General features: G+C 47.3%; 1 protein-coding gene across 1 annotated transcript in view; it reads right to left on the minus strand.

Annotated features, from left to right (window-relative positions):
* Positions 1-20,108, minus strand: part of LOC119431033 (ATP-dependent RNA helicase DHX30-like) — a 44,969-nt gene that overhangs the window by 22,027 nt on the left and 2,834 nt on the right. The window contains exons 3-6 of the mRNA XM_049657861.1: positions 13,902-14,129; positions 11,311-11,469; positions 8,548-8,773; positions 3,671-3,975 (exon numbers count right to left, since the gene is read on the minus strand). Coding sequence (XP_049513818.1) covers positions 3,671-3,975; positions 8,548-8,773; positions 11,311-11,469; positions 13,902-14,129 — 918 coding nt within the window. The remainder of the gene's footprint in view (positions 1-3,670; positions 3,976-8,547; positions 8,774-11,310; positions 11,470-13,901; positions 14,130-20,108) is intronic.

Below are 20,108 nucleotides of genomic sequence, written 5' to 3' on the forward strand. Positions count from 1 at the left end.
TTATGGCGAAAGTGCAATTTTTTTTTTTATTGCGATAGCAATTATATGGACACTCCAAAGCAGATTTCTGCCGTCATCGTCGCCGTCGCCGTTGCTGTCGCCGTGAAGTTCCGTATGACGTCAATGGAGATGAAATCGTCGCCACGTGCCGCCGAACGCTGTATGTGCGACTGAAAGAGTGCGAGGAACGCGCGCTTTTACGGGGAGTGAACCCACGGCAGAGAACAAACGCGCGTTCTGGCCGTGCTCCCTTAAGGGCTGCAGAAGTAGGTGTCTCTTTCCTCCTTTACAATAGATGTAGAGCAAACGCGCCTTCTTCCGACGCGCGAAAGGCCGTGGGGGGGGAGGGGGGGAGGCGACGTTTAGCTGCGGCACCAAGTGCCTATTTATATCAGAGGCTCCGGCAACAGTCACCAACGCCGCACGCATTTTGTGCGAACGCGAGCAAAATGCCGACGGCGTAGACAACAGTTCTGCGTGTTGCCGGTGCTGCTAGATGTCCAAGTTTATACAGCTGATAAAGCTACTATCATTACTCCGTATAGCTCTCTAGAAATTTGCTATCGCAATTGATGCTTCACCTTTCAGGTGAAACTGCGACAACTTTTTTTTTAAAAAGCACTGATTCCATACACCTGTCACAGCATGGGGTGACATACCCTTAGCACTCTGTCTCAAGTTTTAAGCAGAATCTCACATTCAGACATTGCTCCATTTCACCCATAACAGCAATACACCTTACTGCATGTCTCGACAATCACACGGCTTCGCAAACAATGACGGACAGACTTTAGGCTTCACTGACCCGATCGTCAACCCATAATACGAACTTCACCGCAAGCCAGCAATTTATTCACCGCATTTATTGATCAGAGGTTGTGCAGCTAAACCTCGATATAACGAAGTCCGTAAAATCGGCAATTTGCTTCGTTATATAAAAATTTTGTTGCATTGAAATTCTACCTTTTATGCAAATAAGTACAGTCGCCAATAAATTTTTTTACAGCAAAGCTGTTAAAGGCTAGGTTCCAGGATATCGCATCCGTAGACCGACCGGCGTGTACAGTAAAAGCTCGATGATACGATCACGGCTAATACGAATTTCCGGATGATACGAATCTTTCTGTGGTCCCGGCCGAGCCCCATTACTTTGCAACGTGCTCGAGAACAGTTGTTACGAATCGATTTTCAGCCTCCGTCGGTTGATACGAATAAACGCCGCCCCACCGACGGCCGCGAAAGAGAACAGCGCGCAGTCACGCGCTTTCTCTCCTCTTTTGGTGCGGAGGTGCGGCGCCGGGCAGCGCAGACTCCGCGACTGGGCGCGAAGAGTTTGAAGCGGTGGCGCTTAAAGAAATAAATGCTTTTTATGTACATGTGCCTGAGTGAGTTCACCTCTGACTCTTTAATTTAGCTACAGTCGAATCTCGTTAATTCGAACACTCTTATTTCGAACATACCGCGCACCGACAGTGCTCTTAGCAGCGTGCCAAATAACGCTGCGGCACCTCCGACCGGCATTGCTCCGACACCGCCATAGAGCAAAAGCTCAGGTGAGACCCCTCGATGCCGCGTGCGAAGGAACAGGAAAAAAAAAAAAAAAAAGAACCCGCGGCGGAAATTTCCCCCTCTCTCAAATTGCAAGGTCGCCGTTTCTGCATCGCGCCGGAACAAGTGTTCTAGACAACCGTATTCTAGCACACACTAGTGCCGACGTCTCAGCCACGCGGATAAAATGGCAGTGAACCCTTCTCCTCTATTTTCTAGTCACATGTTGACCTTGCACGCTGCGGCAGCAGCGCAGAGGGAAGCAGCGGTGGAGGCACAGTCGGGCCAACGAAACTGCCACGCCCGCAAACGCTCGCTTCCCGATAACTGCAGAAAACGAAACTTCAGGGGGCGGCTAATATAAGCTGGCGCCAGCACGGCGGTGGGCGTGCACGGAGATGTGCGCACGGAGTCGAAGGTGAGAGAGCTACGAGGGAGTTGAGAGGGAGGGCGAGGGGAGCCACCGAAGCAGCGGAGTTGACGCGGCCAAATCCGCTTCCCTGCCGCCCTCCTCCCTCACCTTCGACGGTCTCCGCACGCACCCGTGTGCAGGCGCCGCCCGCTCGCTCCCTGAAGCTTCGTTTTCTGTCGTTATCGGGAAGCGACCGTTAGCCGGCATGGGCAGTTTCGTGGCCCGCGCTTGCTATGCGCTTGCGAGCCGCGATATTTCAGGACTCGCACCGTTCGTGCATCGTGCTATGGTGCACGAATACTTAAAAAATACGTCCTTTTAATTCGAACAAATTGTCGGGCCCCTTCGAGTTCGAATTATCGAGATTCGACAGTAGTTTTAATTGTGTTTCAATGACACGAATTTCGGCTAATACGAATATTTTTCGTGACCCCGTGAGATTCGTATCATCGAGCTTTTACTGTATACCAATTTCGGCTCTATGTGTGTGGTGGTTTAGTTAAATGTGCGTAGCGGTTTCCCGCAAGTTGTGCCTTAGCAGAGGTGTCGAAACGGATGATGGATGGCCCATTGTTATACCCCTTGCCACTGCCGATGCCTGTTTCACAAGTGTCGCGATACTCGGCGGAGGCACGTCCCACCAATCGCTGCGCCCCTTTGTCTCGTGACTTTAGATATCGTGCTAGCATTGTCATCAGCACTTGCAATTGCGCTTTGGACTTGCTATGGGACGGACGGTCGCTAACCACATCTTCCAGGATCCTGACAATGCTATGCTGTGTGCCACCGCTCTGAGAGCTGTGGCTCATACGCTAGTCTATGACGATGGGGCGGACTTGGCACAGCAAACACATTACTTGGTCATCGCGCCAGGCGAAAACAAGACTCTGGTGTCCTTGTTCTTTGACGAACATGCCGAAGACACTCAGTATAGTCAACAATGACAATACATAAATTCACTATAGCAATACTCACTATACCAGACCCACCATTGTCCCAGCTTCGCTGACTTTCATCTTCAAAGTAGTGGAAGGGCTGTGAATTTTTTCTTACAAGGAAAGGGGCTGCAAAATTTTCAAAATTGTCAGGAAATAAAAAAATGAAGTCTGAATGAGAAAACAATTCATTTTGTTGAATTTGGGAGTCAGCGACGAATGGTATGGTTTCATGACACGCCGACTATATCTTCACATCGGTGGTACGAATTAACCAAAGCCAGCCACGCTTTCGCGTACACTCCGCCCCTGCGGCTGATAGCGTCGCCCGCACTGGGACGACGCTATCATGAAAATCACCGGCAGCGGAAAGCAAATGCTTCGTCTGCCTTTCCCTTCAACGGGTCACCGAATCGCGAGATTACACAACCTTCAATACTAAACGCTTGGGAAGACAGCTTACATGATGCCCCGCTGTCTCGGCGCAAATACTCTTTGCACACGCAGCATATTACCTCTAAAGCAGGGTGTGCGGCTACGTATGCGCTCAGCCACGCTTACAGCCAAGCGCAGCCACGACCAAGACGTGTGCCAATTTACCCCCTCGCTCCGTTCCTTATATCAAGATAGTACATAAGGCTAGTTGTGCCCGCCATGTGCACTTTCTCATCCTAAGTTTTTCTAGTACTGTTCACCACTCTGCTTTAAGCATTGTAGCAGCCGCACTAATGATGAATTGTTTTAGCTTTGAACAATTGAGTGAAGCTGCACTCACTTTGGAGTCAAGGACCACCCTTGTTAGGTCAGTGGTCTGTATTTCGGGACGCTTGAACTGGTCCCAGGTGAGGAACTCATCCTGCGTGAACAGGTGGTACGACTCCCCAGGCTGCACACGACCCGCGCGGCCTGCTCGCTGCTGGACACTGGCCTTCGATGTGGGGAACGTGCCGAGCAGGCTCACACCCGTAGACGGGTTGAAGCGCTGCTCTCTATGAAGACCAGTGTCCACGACGTACACCACGTCGTCGACGGTGATGGACGTCTCGGCTATGTTGGTGGCCAGAATCACTTTGCGCACATCTGCAGGCAGGAAGAGTGTAGAAAATGTGATGAGAGATGGGTTCCTGACTTGGTTTTCAGCAAGTGGAAGAGCTTTGCAGGCATGCTAATCACTGTTTGCGCCATGGCTGTAACAGAAGGCACCACTGTTCCGTTGCAGTGGAATCTACACGTTTTGAGTGGCGTCGATTAGGTCAGCTTTGGCGTTATTGTGGATAAATTAATCAAGCAAACAATCAATCAATCTTTATTAGCGATATAAGAACAGAAATGATTCAAATAACAGCCGATCCTGAATGCATCAACTCGAAGATGATGTCATCCCTGTTTTCTTGTGGAATGCGTATTGGACCGGGAGGCCTTTTGCGTTCTTGAAGCCCAGCGGTGATCTGCTTTTGCCGATTACGAATGGCCGCAGTTTGCACGAGCCATCATTATGCGCAGCAAGCAATACTGAGAGCACCCTGATCGTTTTTCCTCCATGGCATGCACTGCCCATCAGATTCAATCTCTTGTTTGATAGCACCTGCCAAAACAGTGGTTTCAAATTTGTCGGCCTTTAATACTTCCGACGATGCAAGAAGTGACTGCATCTCCACCAGAAGTGCACTTGCAGGGGTGTGACGTGGCACAGCTTTCGATATACCGAGTGTGGCAGTGAACAGGAGTTAGGCGTACGCTTAGTACAGTATAGACCACTTATAAGTTATAACGTAACCATTTATAGTGCAAAAGTGGCTACAACGCGGCCTTTCCTGATTTTTTTACCCATTTACCCTCCCATAGAGCATACCGCTTACAGTGCAGCCGCGTGAGACAAAATACTGGTTATAATGCGGCTTCTGTGGGAAAATCCCGCCGACAAGCAGGGTAGTAAGCACACTTCTCAACGAGGTGCACCCGCCGACGGGAGAGGAAAGCAGTGGAGGCAATGCGGAGGAGGAACATGAGACGCGGAGCCAACGAATGAACGTGAAAAAAAAACAGCAACGCGATGCACGCGCGCGGTGGTTGCCTAGGCGATGGAAAAGCCTTTTGCTCAGCCGCTTATCGGCAGTGCGCTCTGCAGTGAACGTGGCTTCAGTTTCTGTGCACCCGTCGCGATGCGCGTTGTGAAGTGCAGATGTTGCGCAGGCGAAGCTGTCAGTTTAGGCAGTATACCGCAAATTTAGTTTGGAGCTATCAGGCTTTTATATGCATTTGTGAGCTTCCGCTGTTCGTACCAGTGTGCGCACAGACAAACTTGGTAGGCATTCGTAGTAGCTGCGGCCGATTGCCCGAGGACCCAAACTCCGCCTTCGTACGCGTTTCTGTCAGTTAAGCCCACGCACATGATCGTATGCGTGGTCTCTCTGTAATCGTCTACAGGTACGAACATATCAAGGGTGAGCTTCTCGCGATGGCATGCCGCCTGGCACTCCTGCTGGCTAGGCCTAACCAGCGTGCCTCGTCGGCGACCAATGTTGTGGTTTGGTGCCGAGTCAATGAAATGCGTTGCAACGGCTGCATGGCACATGGAAAGCAAAGAAACCACCCTGATAACGAAAGTGAGGGCATGGGCAACTGGGCAACACACGAATGGCAGCAACTAGGTCCGCGGTCGCCATGTTTTTGACACTGTGCATTCGCCGATCAATCCGAGAAATTGGATGAGACAGACACAGTATTGTGCCAAAAATTTCAGTCGCTGTCATTCATTTTTTTCATTAATTTTTTTCATTATTAATACTTTGTCCGCCTCATGCGAAGACCGTGGGTACTTGGACATAACCTTTCAATGTTTGCAAATTTAAACGAATGCAAAATTCCCAATCGCATGCTTCGATTCTCGAATGTGCGTGGCTGCTTGGTTTACATGTTTTGCGTATGGGCAGGTCTTGAAAATCGTTTTGGTTATAGTGCGGTACCGCTTATACATAGTGCAGATATTCGCGACTACGGCGACTTAAGTTATAAGCGCTCTACACTGTACATCGCTATACTTTTGCATAGGATTTTAAAGGTAATTTTACAACTGTTCGATAAAGACAATAATTCGATATATTCCAAGTTTGACATTCCGTATTTACTCGAATCTAGGCCGACCTCGATTCTAAGCTGGCCTCTGAAAGTCCGAAGCCAGAAAAAGAAAAAAAAGTTTCGAATGTAGGCTGATCAAAAAAGCGAGCGTTGACAAAATGAAAACAGCATTTATTGAACATGAACATGCCGAGCTCATTCTATGTCATCATCGCTATCTTCCTTATCGCTGTCATCTTCAAACTGTGCACTAAATTCAGTACCATCAAACGCATTAGAGATGCTGCACTTTTTGAAGGAGCGCACAATCAAATGTTCCTGGGTAAATGCCATCCTCATAGGGGCGCCCGCAAGAAGCATCTCCCGTTGCCCCCTCCAACGACTGACGTTTTTTCTCATTGATGCCGAAGTCCCACCCAGATTCAACGTTTGACAATGCATCTGCGGCCAGCACAACGTTTCGTTTGAAAGCGGCTCTATAATGGAATTGCCTGTTTGGTGCCACTACGATAACGCCATGCCGCACGCCGATACTACACCCATCGATGCTACACCGTATTGCTACTACTGATATGACACAGGTCAAAATGGCGACGCCACTCTGTACTTCAGTTGGCTACTGGCGCGGCTAGTAGCAGCTGCGATACTGATTTTACTAAATGGAGCTAACTATGCACCATATTTAGCAATTTCAATTAAAAACTGGAGCGTTCTTTAAAATCCTCGAATCTAAGCCGACCATAGAGTTTGGTACATGACTTGAAGAGAGAAAAAAAATATCGGCCTAGATTCGAATAAATACGGTATCTTAGTTCGATATAGAAGAAGGCCCCAAGGTTACAAACCAGATAAATGTAATGCTGGCTAACATGGTACAGTCAACTTCTATTAATTCGACCCTCATGAAATAATTACTCGGCGGGTTGGGTTAAACAAGAGGCAGAACTTTTACACACACCGCTGATTCACCTGGCAGCATTTGCCTGATTCCAACACTTCCCTCAATCGAACGCTCACCCACATTTTATGGGTTCGAAGTAGAAAGCTAACATAGAAATGACAGCTTTTATACAAAGTAGAAATCGAATGTGCACCCGATCTTTTTATCAAGAAAAATGTAGCATGCCTCTGTTTCTGACAATAAGAAAAAGATGGAACCAGGGAACGTATCCTTCACGGAATGAAAATTTATTTACTTTAATTAAGTCTATTGTCACTCTCGGAGCAGCTTATCGCTGTCTATGAAGAACTACAAATCGTCCTCCGTTCGGTCCATAGTGTGTTTGATATTCTGCATTTATGAAATGACTGCACAACAATCACAAATGGGATGGTGGCCTACACCCAGACTAACCACTTCGCTAGTTCACCCTGTGACGCACGAGATTCTCCAAGTGCCAAGAACATGTGACGCAAGTTGTTGCTGATAGATCAACATGTAAAATAACTTATAGTTTGAATGTGCTCTTGTAATCATACTGAAAGCAGCGCGTCGTTATCGTCATACTATGTGAGAACTTGTTCTGTTGCCATTAGAGGTCGCCATCTTGCGATGGCAATGGTGATGACGCTGGCTAGGTTGGCTCTCGCGGTGGGCACTTGCAAATGCTGTAAATGCGGTTTTAGTCTTGGTTTCATATCAGATACCATGCAGGCAATCTTCGGCCGAATTTTCTTGGACAAAAAGGGGTGCGTTTGAATAGGGTAAATACTGTAATAATTCATTGTGAACTTCGTTTTTGCTTCTTTTTCTTGGGGCAGGCCGAAAATAGGAGTCTTTAACCGGAGATGAGATGTGTTTGACGCATTCACTGTACCCAAAGTGCTCCCTAGACAGACACTTCACAATTGGAGTCATTACTGATGTCACAATTGGGGTCAGGTGTGTGGATGCTGACCAGCCAAGTTTGAATTACCCAGTGAAAGCAAATTTTAAGATGGAAATGCCAAAATTATCGGTCCATAGCTGGATGCCAGCACAGTATGGATGCCGGCTGGGACTTTGGTCTGGATTGAGTTAACTGAAAAATTAAAATTGACCGGAGTGGAATAACGGAAGTCTACTGTATAAAAACAAAATTGCTGCACAGCACTACCACTCTGCAAAATTTGACAAGCCAGCGGTGTAGCAAAAAGGGTCACGTATATCTGGCACTCCCCCACCTCCCCCATATTTAGGCAGTGCTCAGTACAAACATTTCATAGCAAATAAAGCAAACTAAACATAGCTATATGAAGTCAGGCACATGATGCAGTAAAAACATGTACAGTGGAACCTCATTGATACGATCTTCACGGGAACCGGGAAATAAACCGTATCATCCGAAAATCGTATCATCTAAAGTATTATCCAACCAAATCATATTATAGGAAAAAAAAAAGTATTATCCCAAAAAACGTATTGTATCAATAAGGTTCCACTGTGTTTGATAAATTTATGTGGTCGGCCGTGGGAAGCATGTTAAATCCTCACAGCTTCCAAAACAAAAGCAATGTACATTTTGCAGTTAATGTTAAACTCAAACTCAATGATTTGTACCGCCAACCAATAAGCTGTCCAGTCAACAAACCAACCTGCAGGAGGATTTGCAAAGATCTTCTGCTGGTCCTGGTATCGCAGACGCGAGTGCAGCGGCAGAATCCAGTCGTGGAACTTCGATGGAGCTCGCCTGCAGAGCTCTGCTCGCACCTTGTTGATCTCGTTCCACCCGGGCAGGAAGCAAAGAATTGCTCCGGCTGGCTTCATCTCCATGATGTATGTCAAAACATCGGGAACGATCCGGACTGGATCAGAACCACACTGCAGATGACAAATTGAGAGCCGTGACAATTACAGTCCCACCACGATAAAACACAGACACAATGTGTTGTAAGCTATGGCAAAGTAAACAGGATGCTCATCACTCATATCAGCATGTAACAAATAGTATGTCATCTTCATTAACTCGCACTCTGATATCTCGAAATGCTGGTTAAGTCGAAATGTTTTTCCAGCTGCGGTGTCAAGCAATGTGTTTCTCACCCCTCATCTTGGAAAAGTTCTTGCGCCGGACTCCGGATATCTCGAAATATCAATTTCGAAAATACCACACAAAAGACAATGGGGCAGCGTTCGCAGAGTCGCTTGCACTCGCTTTTCACCCTGCGGCAGAGCTTGCAAGCTGAGCCAGATGCTGCACCAGGTTGTGCTCCCAGGCTTATCTTTCCCCTTCCTCTCTGTCTATCACCGCTCGAGCACAGCTCTTAGGCTGCCATCCCCGAGTTGAGCGTTGGCGTCCCTCGGCGTAACCACGCAAACGCGTTCGTGCCACTGCTCGCGCGTTCGTCGCCGTCTTCCACAGGTGGCTCCGATGCTGCTCATCATGCGAGCGTTCCCATACTGCCCTTTCCTCTGTGAAGGCACTGGCCCACTGCCAGTTGGTGCGGTGATGTCGGTCTCGAGTTCTTTGCCTCAATATATTGCGAAAGGAAAACACGTGTACAGCTGCGCTCAAATTTTGCATTAAGGAGTATCATAATAGTCTGACATTTTTTTCCTTCCCTCTCATTTAGGATGCTGTCAGTGACTCATCAATGCGGCCATGACGTATTAATTGTGACCTTGATGAAGATATCTGCACTTTTGCGCAGGCGTGATGAGCCCACACATACTGCGTCCAAAAGAAGTCAGCAGCAAGATTGTGGCTTGTTAAGGACGCTTGCTTTTGTGCTCGTGTGATGGTGAGGCATAAATGCCACTCGTAGGCGTCTGCTAGGCATGACAATTGCGCTATTTCACAGTTCAGGTTCGGTTTTCAAAGTGAAATTGTCCGTAATTCATTTTGATGCAGAAAGTAGCAGTGTATGCTTCTTTGATATCTGGAAGTGGTGTTGCTTAGATGACAGTCTTTAAATTTTGCATTAGGATCAACTGTCTTTACTTAGTGCCAAGCACGCTTTATCGGCACAGTGCCAGCAATGTGCGACTGTCATATTACTGCCATCATTATATTGTCATATTACTGGTGATTGCTGGCGCTCAAGCAAAATTTATCTCATCTATTTTTTTTTTCAGACTGCCCGATTATTCGGACATTTTTTATAGCCCCTTCTGCGTAAAAAATAATCGGCCTGCAACTGTACTTAGCATGAAAAATTCAATTTCAATGCAGCGAAATTTCAATATAACGATTTAAGAATTTTACAGACTTTGTTTTATCAAGTTTAACTGTACTAATTGCAATCCTAACCCTAAAAGCCCAAGCGTTGCCATGCCACGAGAAAATGGTGCGCTTTGCGCACGTCAGAAGTGCTTGTTGGCCGTTTTTATTCAAGATACGGTAGAAGGGGATGCAGCGTCAATGATTAAGCGCCGTGCTGCCATTGGCACACTTGTATGAACAGTTCGTGAAAGAAAACCCAGTGGTTGCAGGGCTTTTGTGAGACACATCTTAATGAAGCACGCACGCAGCCGCTGTTGGGACTCGGGGTAGCGTTTGGGCCGGTGATCCTTCAGCCATGGGGATGAGTACATCCGGGAGTAATAGCAAGAGAAAAAGGGGTTATTCTACATATTTACAGTGGCTCCAGATATGGAAGCCCACTCCATGGTGGAGAACTTTGAATGTCTCAGCTCAGCTCACTACATATCTGAGCACATTCAGCACACGTCAGGACACACCCACTGAACCAAATGTGTCTGCTTATACAGTCAAACCTCGATATAATGAACCTCGATTTAACGAAATTCACGATGTAACCAACTATGTTTATTTCCCGATCTTAGTTCTACTGAATTAGCGAAACCTCAAGAAACGAAATTCTCAATATAATGAAGTTTTTCGCTGCAAGTACAACTTCGTTATATCGAGGTTTGACTGCAAAGCAGTCGTCTTCCCTAATAGACCCGACTAGGAAATTTTATGGAAGACGGTTAGTATAGAAGATGGTTAGTAGCCACTAGGGATATAATCAGTCTGCCTACACCTATTCAAATACCATTTAAAAAGTTTATTTTTTTTGTGTGAAAAATCAGGGACGTGATAGGGGCAGGATCATCAGATAAGGCATAGATAGGCAGAGTGCTAGATTATGATATGGGAACATCTAACTAGCTCACGCAGGCTAGGTGACTGCTGCCACCCTAATTTAAAGGGAATGCCCTTAGAAATCGTCATTATCATCACAGAGAGGGAAAAGACGAAGAAGAGGCAACGGTGCTATTTTAGTTATACTAGGTACTGAAGCTATGCACAGCAGATGTGGAAGGTGGCAACAGTAAGAAGTTGTGCGTGGCGCGGCAATTGAGAACAGACCCAGTTTCAGACAGAACTTCCAGACAGCTGCTTGTGCCATTACCTTTTCCAACGCTTCTGCAGTCACAATGTTTTCTGAAATGATGTCGTCCAGAAAGTACTGTGTGACTGGGTGTGTCTTGCCCGGTACCATGATGACAGGTGCACCGTCGAAGTACTCCGAAAATTTTTCTGCGTTGATTGTTGCGCTCATCAGAATGACCTGCCAGATGAGAAAAAGGGACACAGAGCAATCCTATCAATTTTTCTTCAAAAATCCATTAGTATATATAACACCAACAGGGCCTTTCAAGATAACTTAAAAAGAAGAGAGTGGCTTACAGGGCATATGACAAATTACAGAAAAAGAAAATTGGGAGTAAAAGTTGCAATACACAACAGTTCAGCAGGAATACATAAAGTGCAAAAAAAAAAAAAAGTAAACAGAGTGAAACTGCACTCTAGTATGAATGTTGACCAATGCATCATGAAACAAGGAATTATCACTGATGAAAACAATGGTTACAAAAGGTGGTTTCAGTCCAGTGATGTCTAAGGTATGAACGACTGGGGGAACATATATATGAGTGCTGCAAGAAGGGACTTCAACCTTACAAGTAGGAGTGTGCGAATATTAAAAAATTTTGAATACTTTTGATTATATATTTATTATACGTATTTAATTAGAAAGCTAGGTATTCAAAACAAATCGAATATATTGCTGGCTGTGCGGGAGTAAACATGGTTCTTATCGTTTATTTATATCTATATCTAAGAATATGTGTTTGATATTGAGCTCAATTTTGCGATCATTTCGTGCTGCTGGCGAAATTTCGTCTGTAAAGCACGCTTAGCCACTAGACATTACAGCCAGCGGGAAAGCCAGCCTCTCAGTAGCAAGGGGCACGGGTTTGCGGTCAGCGAGGGTGGACTCTTGCAGCTGGACAACAAATGTGATGAGTGAGGTGCTGGTACAGGGTCAAATGCCTCAGATTTTATGGGCATTTGACGTTGTATAATAAGACACAGGTTGGCCAGTGGAATTTAGTAAATTACCACGAACCGTTATCAGCAATCGGCAATGCGTAAACTAAGCGCCGCTGAACCGTGATCTCCCGATAACGGCGTAGTAAATGCTGATCCTCTGCAACATTGCGTGGCAGCAACGCATGGTGCAGCGTTCTTGCCCTCTTGGGCTGCGTTGACATGAACGTTTGAGCGGCCATTGTTCCCATGGGTGGAAAGACAGATGGTCGTTCAAAATCGTTGAAACCACTGACCTCCACTATAGTGGAGATCAGTGGTTAAAACAGGCGTAATGCATGTAGTACGCCTCCAGGGAGGAGGCGTACTACATGCAGGCGTACTACATACATGCCTTGAAAGGGCGTAACCACGCGTGTACTTCTTCACCGCTTCCGAAATCCACCCACAGTGTAGTCGCTCGTTCATCTTAAAGGCCGTTATCATCATCGCGGTTGCACTGAAGTGGGGCAGGCGCTGCCGCGTGCCCTGTTTGGTCACACTTATGTGCTTTGGTATTTCACGCGTGTGCCCTCTTTTTACCATCACTGGGTTTAAAGCGTTCGTTGTAAAAGTACGGCAATTTAAAGACATTCATTATATCTGGAAGCAGTTTCAATAGGCAGGGATGGAAAATCGTAAGTGCACTGAAATGCAGTTGTTATAACAGATAGATCGTTATATCTGGGATCGTTATAAGTGGTTTCGACTGTATGTGTGCCATGAAAGGTGCTTGCTCAGGACAAAGTCTTTAAAAATGCATGCTAGAGTGACTGAAAGTGCAGTGACTAAAGGGAAAAGTGACTCTGTCCTGACTTATTCAGTGTCAACATTGACGTCGGAACAAGCAGACGTCAGTTACTGCAGCAATCTGAGGGTGCCACGATTACTCGAGGTAAAGGAATTCTAATTTTTGATGGCCAATGTGGGGGGGGGTGTAAGCATAATGCTAGTGAATATAGCAACATTCGTAAAAATACGTAAACTTGATGAAAAATTTTGTCGCAGTTTCACCCGAAAGGCGAAGCATCAATTGCGATAGCAACTTAGTAGAGAGCTATACGGAGTAAGGATAGTAGTTTTATCCGCTGTACAAACTTGGACATGCAGCAGCACCGGCAACACACAGCACTGTTGTCGACGCCGTCGGCGTTTTGCCCGCGTTCGCACAAAATGCGTGCGGCGTTGGTGACTGTTGCCGGAGCCTCTGATATAAATAGGCACTTGGTGCCGCAGCTAAACGTCGCCTCCCTTCCCTGCCCCCCCCCCCCCCCCGCGGCCTTTCGTGCGTCAGAAGAAGGCGCGTTTGCTCTACATATATGGTGATTGTAAAGGAGGAAAGAGACGCCTACTTCTGCAGCCCTTAAGGGAGCACGGCACAGAACGCGCGTTTGTTCTCCGCCGTGCGTTCACTCCCCGTGAAAGCGCGCGTCCCTCGCGCCTTTTCACTCGCACATACAGCGTTCGGCGGCGCGCGGCGACGATTTCATCTCCATTGACGTCATACGGAACCTCACGGCGACGGCGACGCCGACGGCAGAAATCTGCTTTGGAGTGTCCATATAATTGCTATCGCAATAAAATTTGGGAGAGTTGGAAGGTATGTCACTACAAGAATAAAGAAAAGCCCACCTTCAGTGTGCTGTTCATGGAGAGCACCTCTCGAAGGAGCACGAGCAGGAAGTCAGTACACACATCACGCTCATGGACCTCGTCGACAATGATGTGTGACACCCCTTGCAGTCCAACGTTCTGCTGCAAGTGCCGCAGCAGGATACCCACTGTACAGAAGAGTATGCCGCCACGGCTCGTCAGCAGCTGCTTAGTGAGGCGGACTTGGTATCCGACGGTGTCTCCCAGCTGCAGGAATGAAAATTACCAGGTCGTCGTCTGTTGCACTTCGCACGATACACTGACTTCTGCATTTCAATGTTAAGGGGACACCAAGGAGAAAATCAGGTACGGCTGGAGTTGTAAACTGAGCTTTCACTAGACCGAAAATTACTGCTAAATGTCTTGCTAACCTCCACAGCTTGGCATGTGATGAATAAAAAGGGAATACAGTGATCAACCTTTTGCTGTGGAGTTTAAGAAAACAGGGTCTTGAAAGGATGCTTTATGAGCCAATACTGTTTTATTGTTTCAAGATAATGAATTGCATACAAGCGCACTACAGCTGATATCAAATTGCAACATTGGTTACAGGCATGAAAATACTACCAGTACAAGACGCTAGAAAGAGTGGCCTGCCGTGAGGCCGAGCCGCGTTGTAAAGTATAATTTGTGCATGACCATTACCTAACTTACACGCCGTATACACGACGGAGAACTGCCCACCACTTGCTGCGAGCCACTTCACCAGCCACAGGCAAATTTTAATCGCAACCACACTGCCTAGCTCACTAGTCCTAACCAGTTATCTTTGCACGGAAGTTGGCAGCCAGAGTTGCAGTTTGCTACGTGGTGGCAACTTTGTCACAGGTGCCCTGTTTGTTTGCATCATAACGCATGCGGCTTGTGTCCGAAAAACTGAACTGCACATTGTGCGCCATCCAAAGTTTCGGTTGCCATGGTTATAGAGGCAGGTAATGAAGTCCGAATAAGTGTGCAGGTGCGAAAAATCAGGCATCTGAAAGAAATCGATCGGCGATTGTTATTTGCCATTTCTGCAAGCAATAACGCATATTTTGCGTAACTTCAGGGTTCTCCGCAAGGGAGGTTGAATGGTAAATGCCACCCACTGCTCTGGTTGAGCTCCGAACCCCTTTGAGGAAAGACTCTGCAATTAGAGCGGTTAATTTCGCCGGAGTCGTGAATATCTGCACTATAAGCGGTACCGTACTATAACCAAAACAACAATTTTCAAGCCCTGCACGTATGCAAAACATGTAGACCAAGCAGCCGCGCGTATCCGAGAATCGAAGCTTGCGACTGGGAGTTTTGCATTCGTTTAAATTTACGAACGTTGAAAGGTTAATGTCCAAGTACCCACGATCTTCGCATGAAGCAGACAAAGTAATAATTTTTAAAAATGCCTCAGTTTCGCCCGAAAGGCTAAGCATCGATTGTGATAGCAAATTAATAGAGAGTTATAACGAGTAGCGATAGTAGCTTTATTGGCTGCATAAACTTAACACATTCGCTTACTAACTGAATTAACAAGCGTGGTGTCAACGCACACAAGGAAACATGAGTATACTCGATGACTGCAGACAACCACTGACAAAACGCGGGCGTGGGGAAACGCGGCCACTGCAGCGAGCGAAGGTTCGTGCAGTCTATCGCTTCAACGGAAACTGAGCAGCGTAAGCACAGCGCATACAAAACTCAGAGCCGTGTGGAGATCGCTTTCAAGATACGTTGCGTGTGGCAAAACTGACAACCGGCACAGGCGCGAACGCATTTGTTGGCAGAGTAGAAGCCCCACTCCCTCCCTCCCGTGCTGCCTTCCCGCTTTGCTCCTTTCGCGTGGAAGACTGCGTCACCAGTTCCCCTTGCGCCCGGTTGCAAGATATGCATTTGGTGCCGCAGCACAGCGTCGCCCCCCCCCCCCCCCCTCCCTCCCTGCCAGACCCCCCCGGCCTTTCGCGCGAGGAAATGGGCGTTTTCTCTCTGCTGTGCGTTCGCTCTCAGTGAAGGCACGCGTCGTGTCCCCCGTGCGCTTTCACTCGGACATAGGGCGCGCGGCGACGATTTTATCACCCTTGGACTCATGCTCCACGTTTCATGCTCCTCCTCCACATCGCCCTCGTTGATCTCCTCTCCCATCGATGGGCGCACCTCATTGAGAAGCGAGCTCGCTACCGCCCTTGTTGGCGAGATTTTCCCGCGGAAGCCACATTATAACTGGTATTTCGTCTCGCGCAGCTGCACTGTCAGCGGTATGCGTATACATGGAGTGCTATGGGAAAATTAACGGGAGTTTGAAAAGACTGTACTATATCCAGTCCTGCACTATAAGCGGTTACGTTATAAGTGGTCTATACAGTACTGAAGTCTCGAACAGGCACGACGGCACAGAAGATGACTCGATTCTCTGGCGATCAGTTTTGGAGATAGTTTCACTTTCGCGAGAATCAGCTCATCCCGACATGGAACCTCTCTAAGTATATGGCCGACAGCTCTCTTGGCGCTGATAGTGAGCTTAGGACAGCGTCAGAAACACTTGTTGGGGACGCTTTTAGTGCCAACTCATGAGAAATTTCACGAAAGTGTAACTATCTACGAAAGTGATCGCGCAATCGAAAATACCGTCCAAGGAAAGCTCAGTCTCCTCTTCAGACGACGGTGATGAGTGAAGAGAACTAGCTTCCGAAATCACATTCCTTGAATAAAGGTACCATTTCCTTTTCCGTGCATCCTGCGTTACATTCGCATTAAAAATTTTTTAAATTATTATTTTGCGTGACTCGAAAGTTGGCCCTCGCGTTACATTCGGGTAAATACAGTATTGCACAACTGTTATCAGCCAGCTGCAGTGTGCTCACATGCCAGCCTGCGTCTGCTTAGGGCTTTATTTTTTTTTTCTTCTCGGACGGCACCAGAGAGACATCGTACGAGGCAGGGTCGGCGTAAAATTGCGTCGTATAATCGAGGTTTTTTAATACATTATTTCTATGGGGGGTTTTGCCGGGACCAATCAATTCGTCTCAAAATGCGGGTCGTCGCATGACCAGGGGATGTATTGAGGTTACACTGTAATCTACAGACAAATTACACTTTGTGGTCAACAAATTTCTCTAGTACAACACTTTTGCTTGTCAGTACCACAACTGCAGTTATTTAACGTTGCCATGAAGGAAGGATACCATATTCTTGCAAATATAACCCGTACAAGAAATTCAACAAATTTAGCAGTAAAGTCAGAGTGCGGGTTATATGCAAATTTCGCCTTGAGGCATGGCTTAAGCAGCATGGCCACGAAGCATGGCTATCGCATTGTGGCCGAAGTGTTAAACGTTTGTTGAATTATATATATGAGGGCAAAACAGAAAGTCTTTGCCTCTATTCTTTATTAGCCAAAATAAGGTACATACCGGTAATTACAAATATATGTGCTATTCTACGTACCTTATACTATTTTTCCACATAGTCACCACACCGGTTCAGACATTTGTCCCATCGCAGCACTAAATTTGTGATGCCCCTGGGGTAGAATTCGTCCGGCTGACTGTGGAGCCACCGCTTATAGTCATGCAAGTATTCACGGCCTTTTGCGAACTCACAACATGACCACCTCACACTACTCAAAGCGAGCCACCTTTCCCCAAACGTGGGCGGCATTTCCCTGTGGATTTCGATGGGCGTTCATCCCTTGCTCCATAGAAAACGAATCACACTTCGTTGCTCGTACGCCAAGCACGTATGAAGCACAACCGCCATCTTAAACAACTGACAGCAGCACCGTGCCATGGAGCTACCAGCAGATAAGGCCGGGTCGGTCCAAGAAAGGTCCATCGCCGGGAATGGATATGTTGGCTTCACATTTACAGCCCTAATTTAGCCTTGTAATTCGCCCTTGTAGATGTGCGTGCTAAAACCATAATCACATTATCAGGCATGCCGTAGTGGTGGACTCCGGATTAACTTTGACCCGCCCTGGGGTTCTTTAAGGGGGGACGCGGCTTTCGGTACCAACTTTCTTGTTTCTTGGTGGATGTCAATGAAAATTGGTACATAGAATAAGAATGGCTCTATGATGCTTTCATAAAAATTTCAAAGCGGTACCATGAAAACTTTTTGCTAGACAAATTATTTCTTTCTTGAACCTTGTGGAGGGACTGGAGGATTTACGAAATCAAGTGAAAAGTTTGTTAAATACTGTATGCACAGCCAAATGTATGCAGAAGGGGATAGCGTTCTCGAAATAATTTTTTTTCAACACTAAAATTTGTAGTTTATGTTTTCTCCAGTCCCACTGCAGTGAGCACGCTTACACTGCAAACAAGGAACCCTACTACGAATTCTTAAAACACTAGGATAAAAAAAGAAGAGCGCTATCCCCTAAAGTACAGTTCAGTGAGTGACAAAACAAACGCAATCAAAATGTGTAAAGTAGTTACCAAGATATCTGCTCCACGAGCTGAGCAACATGCCAAAAAAACTGTACTGAGAAAACAAGGTTCAAAGTTGTCAAAATTTAATAGGCACCCGGTTTATAGTCCTTTGTGTCCTTTGCGATGCGGCATCGCTTGACCATCTGACCTGATGGTCTGATGAGCTTTTGCAGCTTTCTTTTTCCGCATTGCATCTTTTTCGGCTGGGTTCCTGAACAGTTTCGCCAATACGCGCGGACGATGTTCCATCCGTGCTTGAGGTGCTCAGCTGCACATCCGCGTCGCGCTGCATGCCACCGTCTTTGTCACTGCTGAAGTCGCCGGAGCAAATTTGTGTTAGAGATCGGTGGCTTCGACTTACGAGCACCAAATTGATGCGCAGTCTTGCGTTTCTTCTTGAACAATCGCCGGCCCATGATAACAGATGAGAGCCGTTCTTCAAGCTAAGAAGGGCTGAGCTTGACAACGTTTTTCGTTTCTCTAACAAGCGAGCGCCGTCCGTTATCATAAGTGAGATACAATCTCTAAACCACGCCGCGACGACTTGAAAAGACGCGAAATCGGCTCCTCAGCGCCGTCAGCGCGGCGATTCTAGCCACCGTAGCGGCGAGCAGACGACCTTTCCGCCGGTTGCTAAGGGCAACCGCCCGGGAGACCAATCCGGAGCCGTGTACAGTCACGTGGCGCGCGCTGCCGATCAGAAACCGCCGCGAGACCTTGAAACTTTTGCTTGCTGTGCGCTTGCTCTTGCCTGGTGCAGCTGGCCGAGGCGCCAGATTTGAAGACGGAGAATCGCGCTATCCATAGAGACCAAGATGGCGGCGCTAGGTTACGCGGTTGCGGAGATATCGCGGCTTGAAAAATGCCGTTTTTTCGCTATTTTCGAGAAACTCCTCGCCACCTTAGCTTCGATAAACATTTTTTACATCATTTCCGCGCGATTTTCCGTGACGAAATTTTGAAATAAAATAGAAAAGAAGTCATACAAACTGAAAATGTGATTTTCAAAAAATCGGTTTTTTGGCCAAATATCGCGATGCGAAAGCCGCGTCCCCCCTTAATGTGTACCTAAATCTAAGTACACGAGTGTTTCTGTATTTCGCCCCAGTCGAAATGCAGCTGCTGCTGTCTGGATCGAACCCGCGACCTTGAGAAACGCCACAGCCGCAAAGCTGTCGCGGCGGGCACAGATGTGTTGATTTGATGTGTAGTCGGTTCCGCAGTGTCGCCTAGACGCTACGGTACTTTAATGTCGCTTTGCGTCTGCATGCCCTGCGTCAGTTGTTCGCAAGACAAATTTGCACGGTGTTTATTTTTCATAAACAGTAGCAACGTACCGTACCTTTAGCTTAAATTTATCAAGTTTGTTTGCAACAGCTGTCGTGTGTCGTAGTAGCATTTCCTTGCCTTCTTACGTCGCCTTTTCCCTCTCCCACCCTCCCCCCATGTATGATGGGCGGTGAGCGAAGAGTAGCAAGGTTGCTATTTACTCATTTCATGAATGCGCCGGTTCTACCCCATTCTCTGCTCCCTCCTTTACCTCTTCTCTACCATTCTATCTACCTCCCCTCTGGACTATAGCACATTAGTACAAAGGTAAGCACTGCAGCTTGTGGGGAGCACATGCTGCCACCTTCTCCCGCGAGCGCTCGCCCGTCGCTTGCGAACGGAGCGCACGCGGCGGTAGCCGGGCGGACACGGGAGAAATGCACTTTGCCCTCTCCCGGTTCTCGCTCGCCTCTCGCGACGCGCGTGCCCACGTGGGAAGAGGGAAAGTATCCGG

Source organism: Dermacentor silvarum, chromosome 10 (genome assembly GCF_013339745.2).
Source record: "Dermacentor silvarum isolate Dsil-2018 chromosome 10, BIME_Dsil_1.4, whole genome shotgun sequence".
NCBI classification, from domain to species: Eukaryota; Metazoa; Arthropoda; class Arachnida; order Ixodida; family Ixodidae; genus Dermacentor; species Dermacentor silvarum.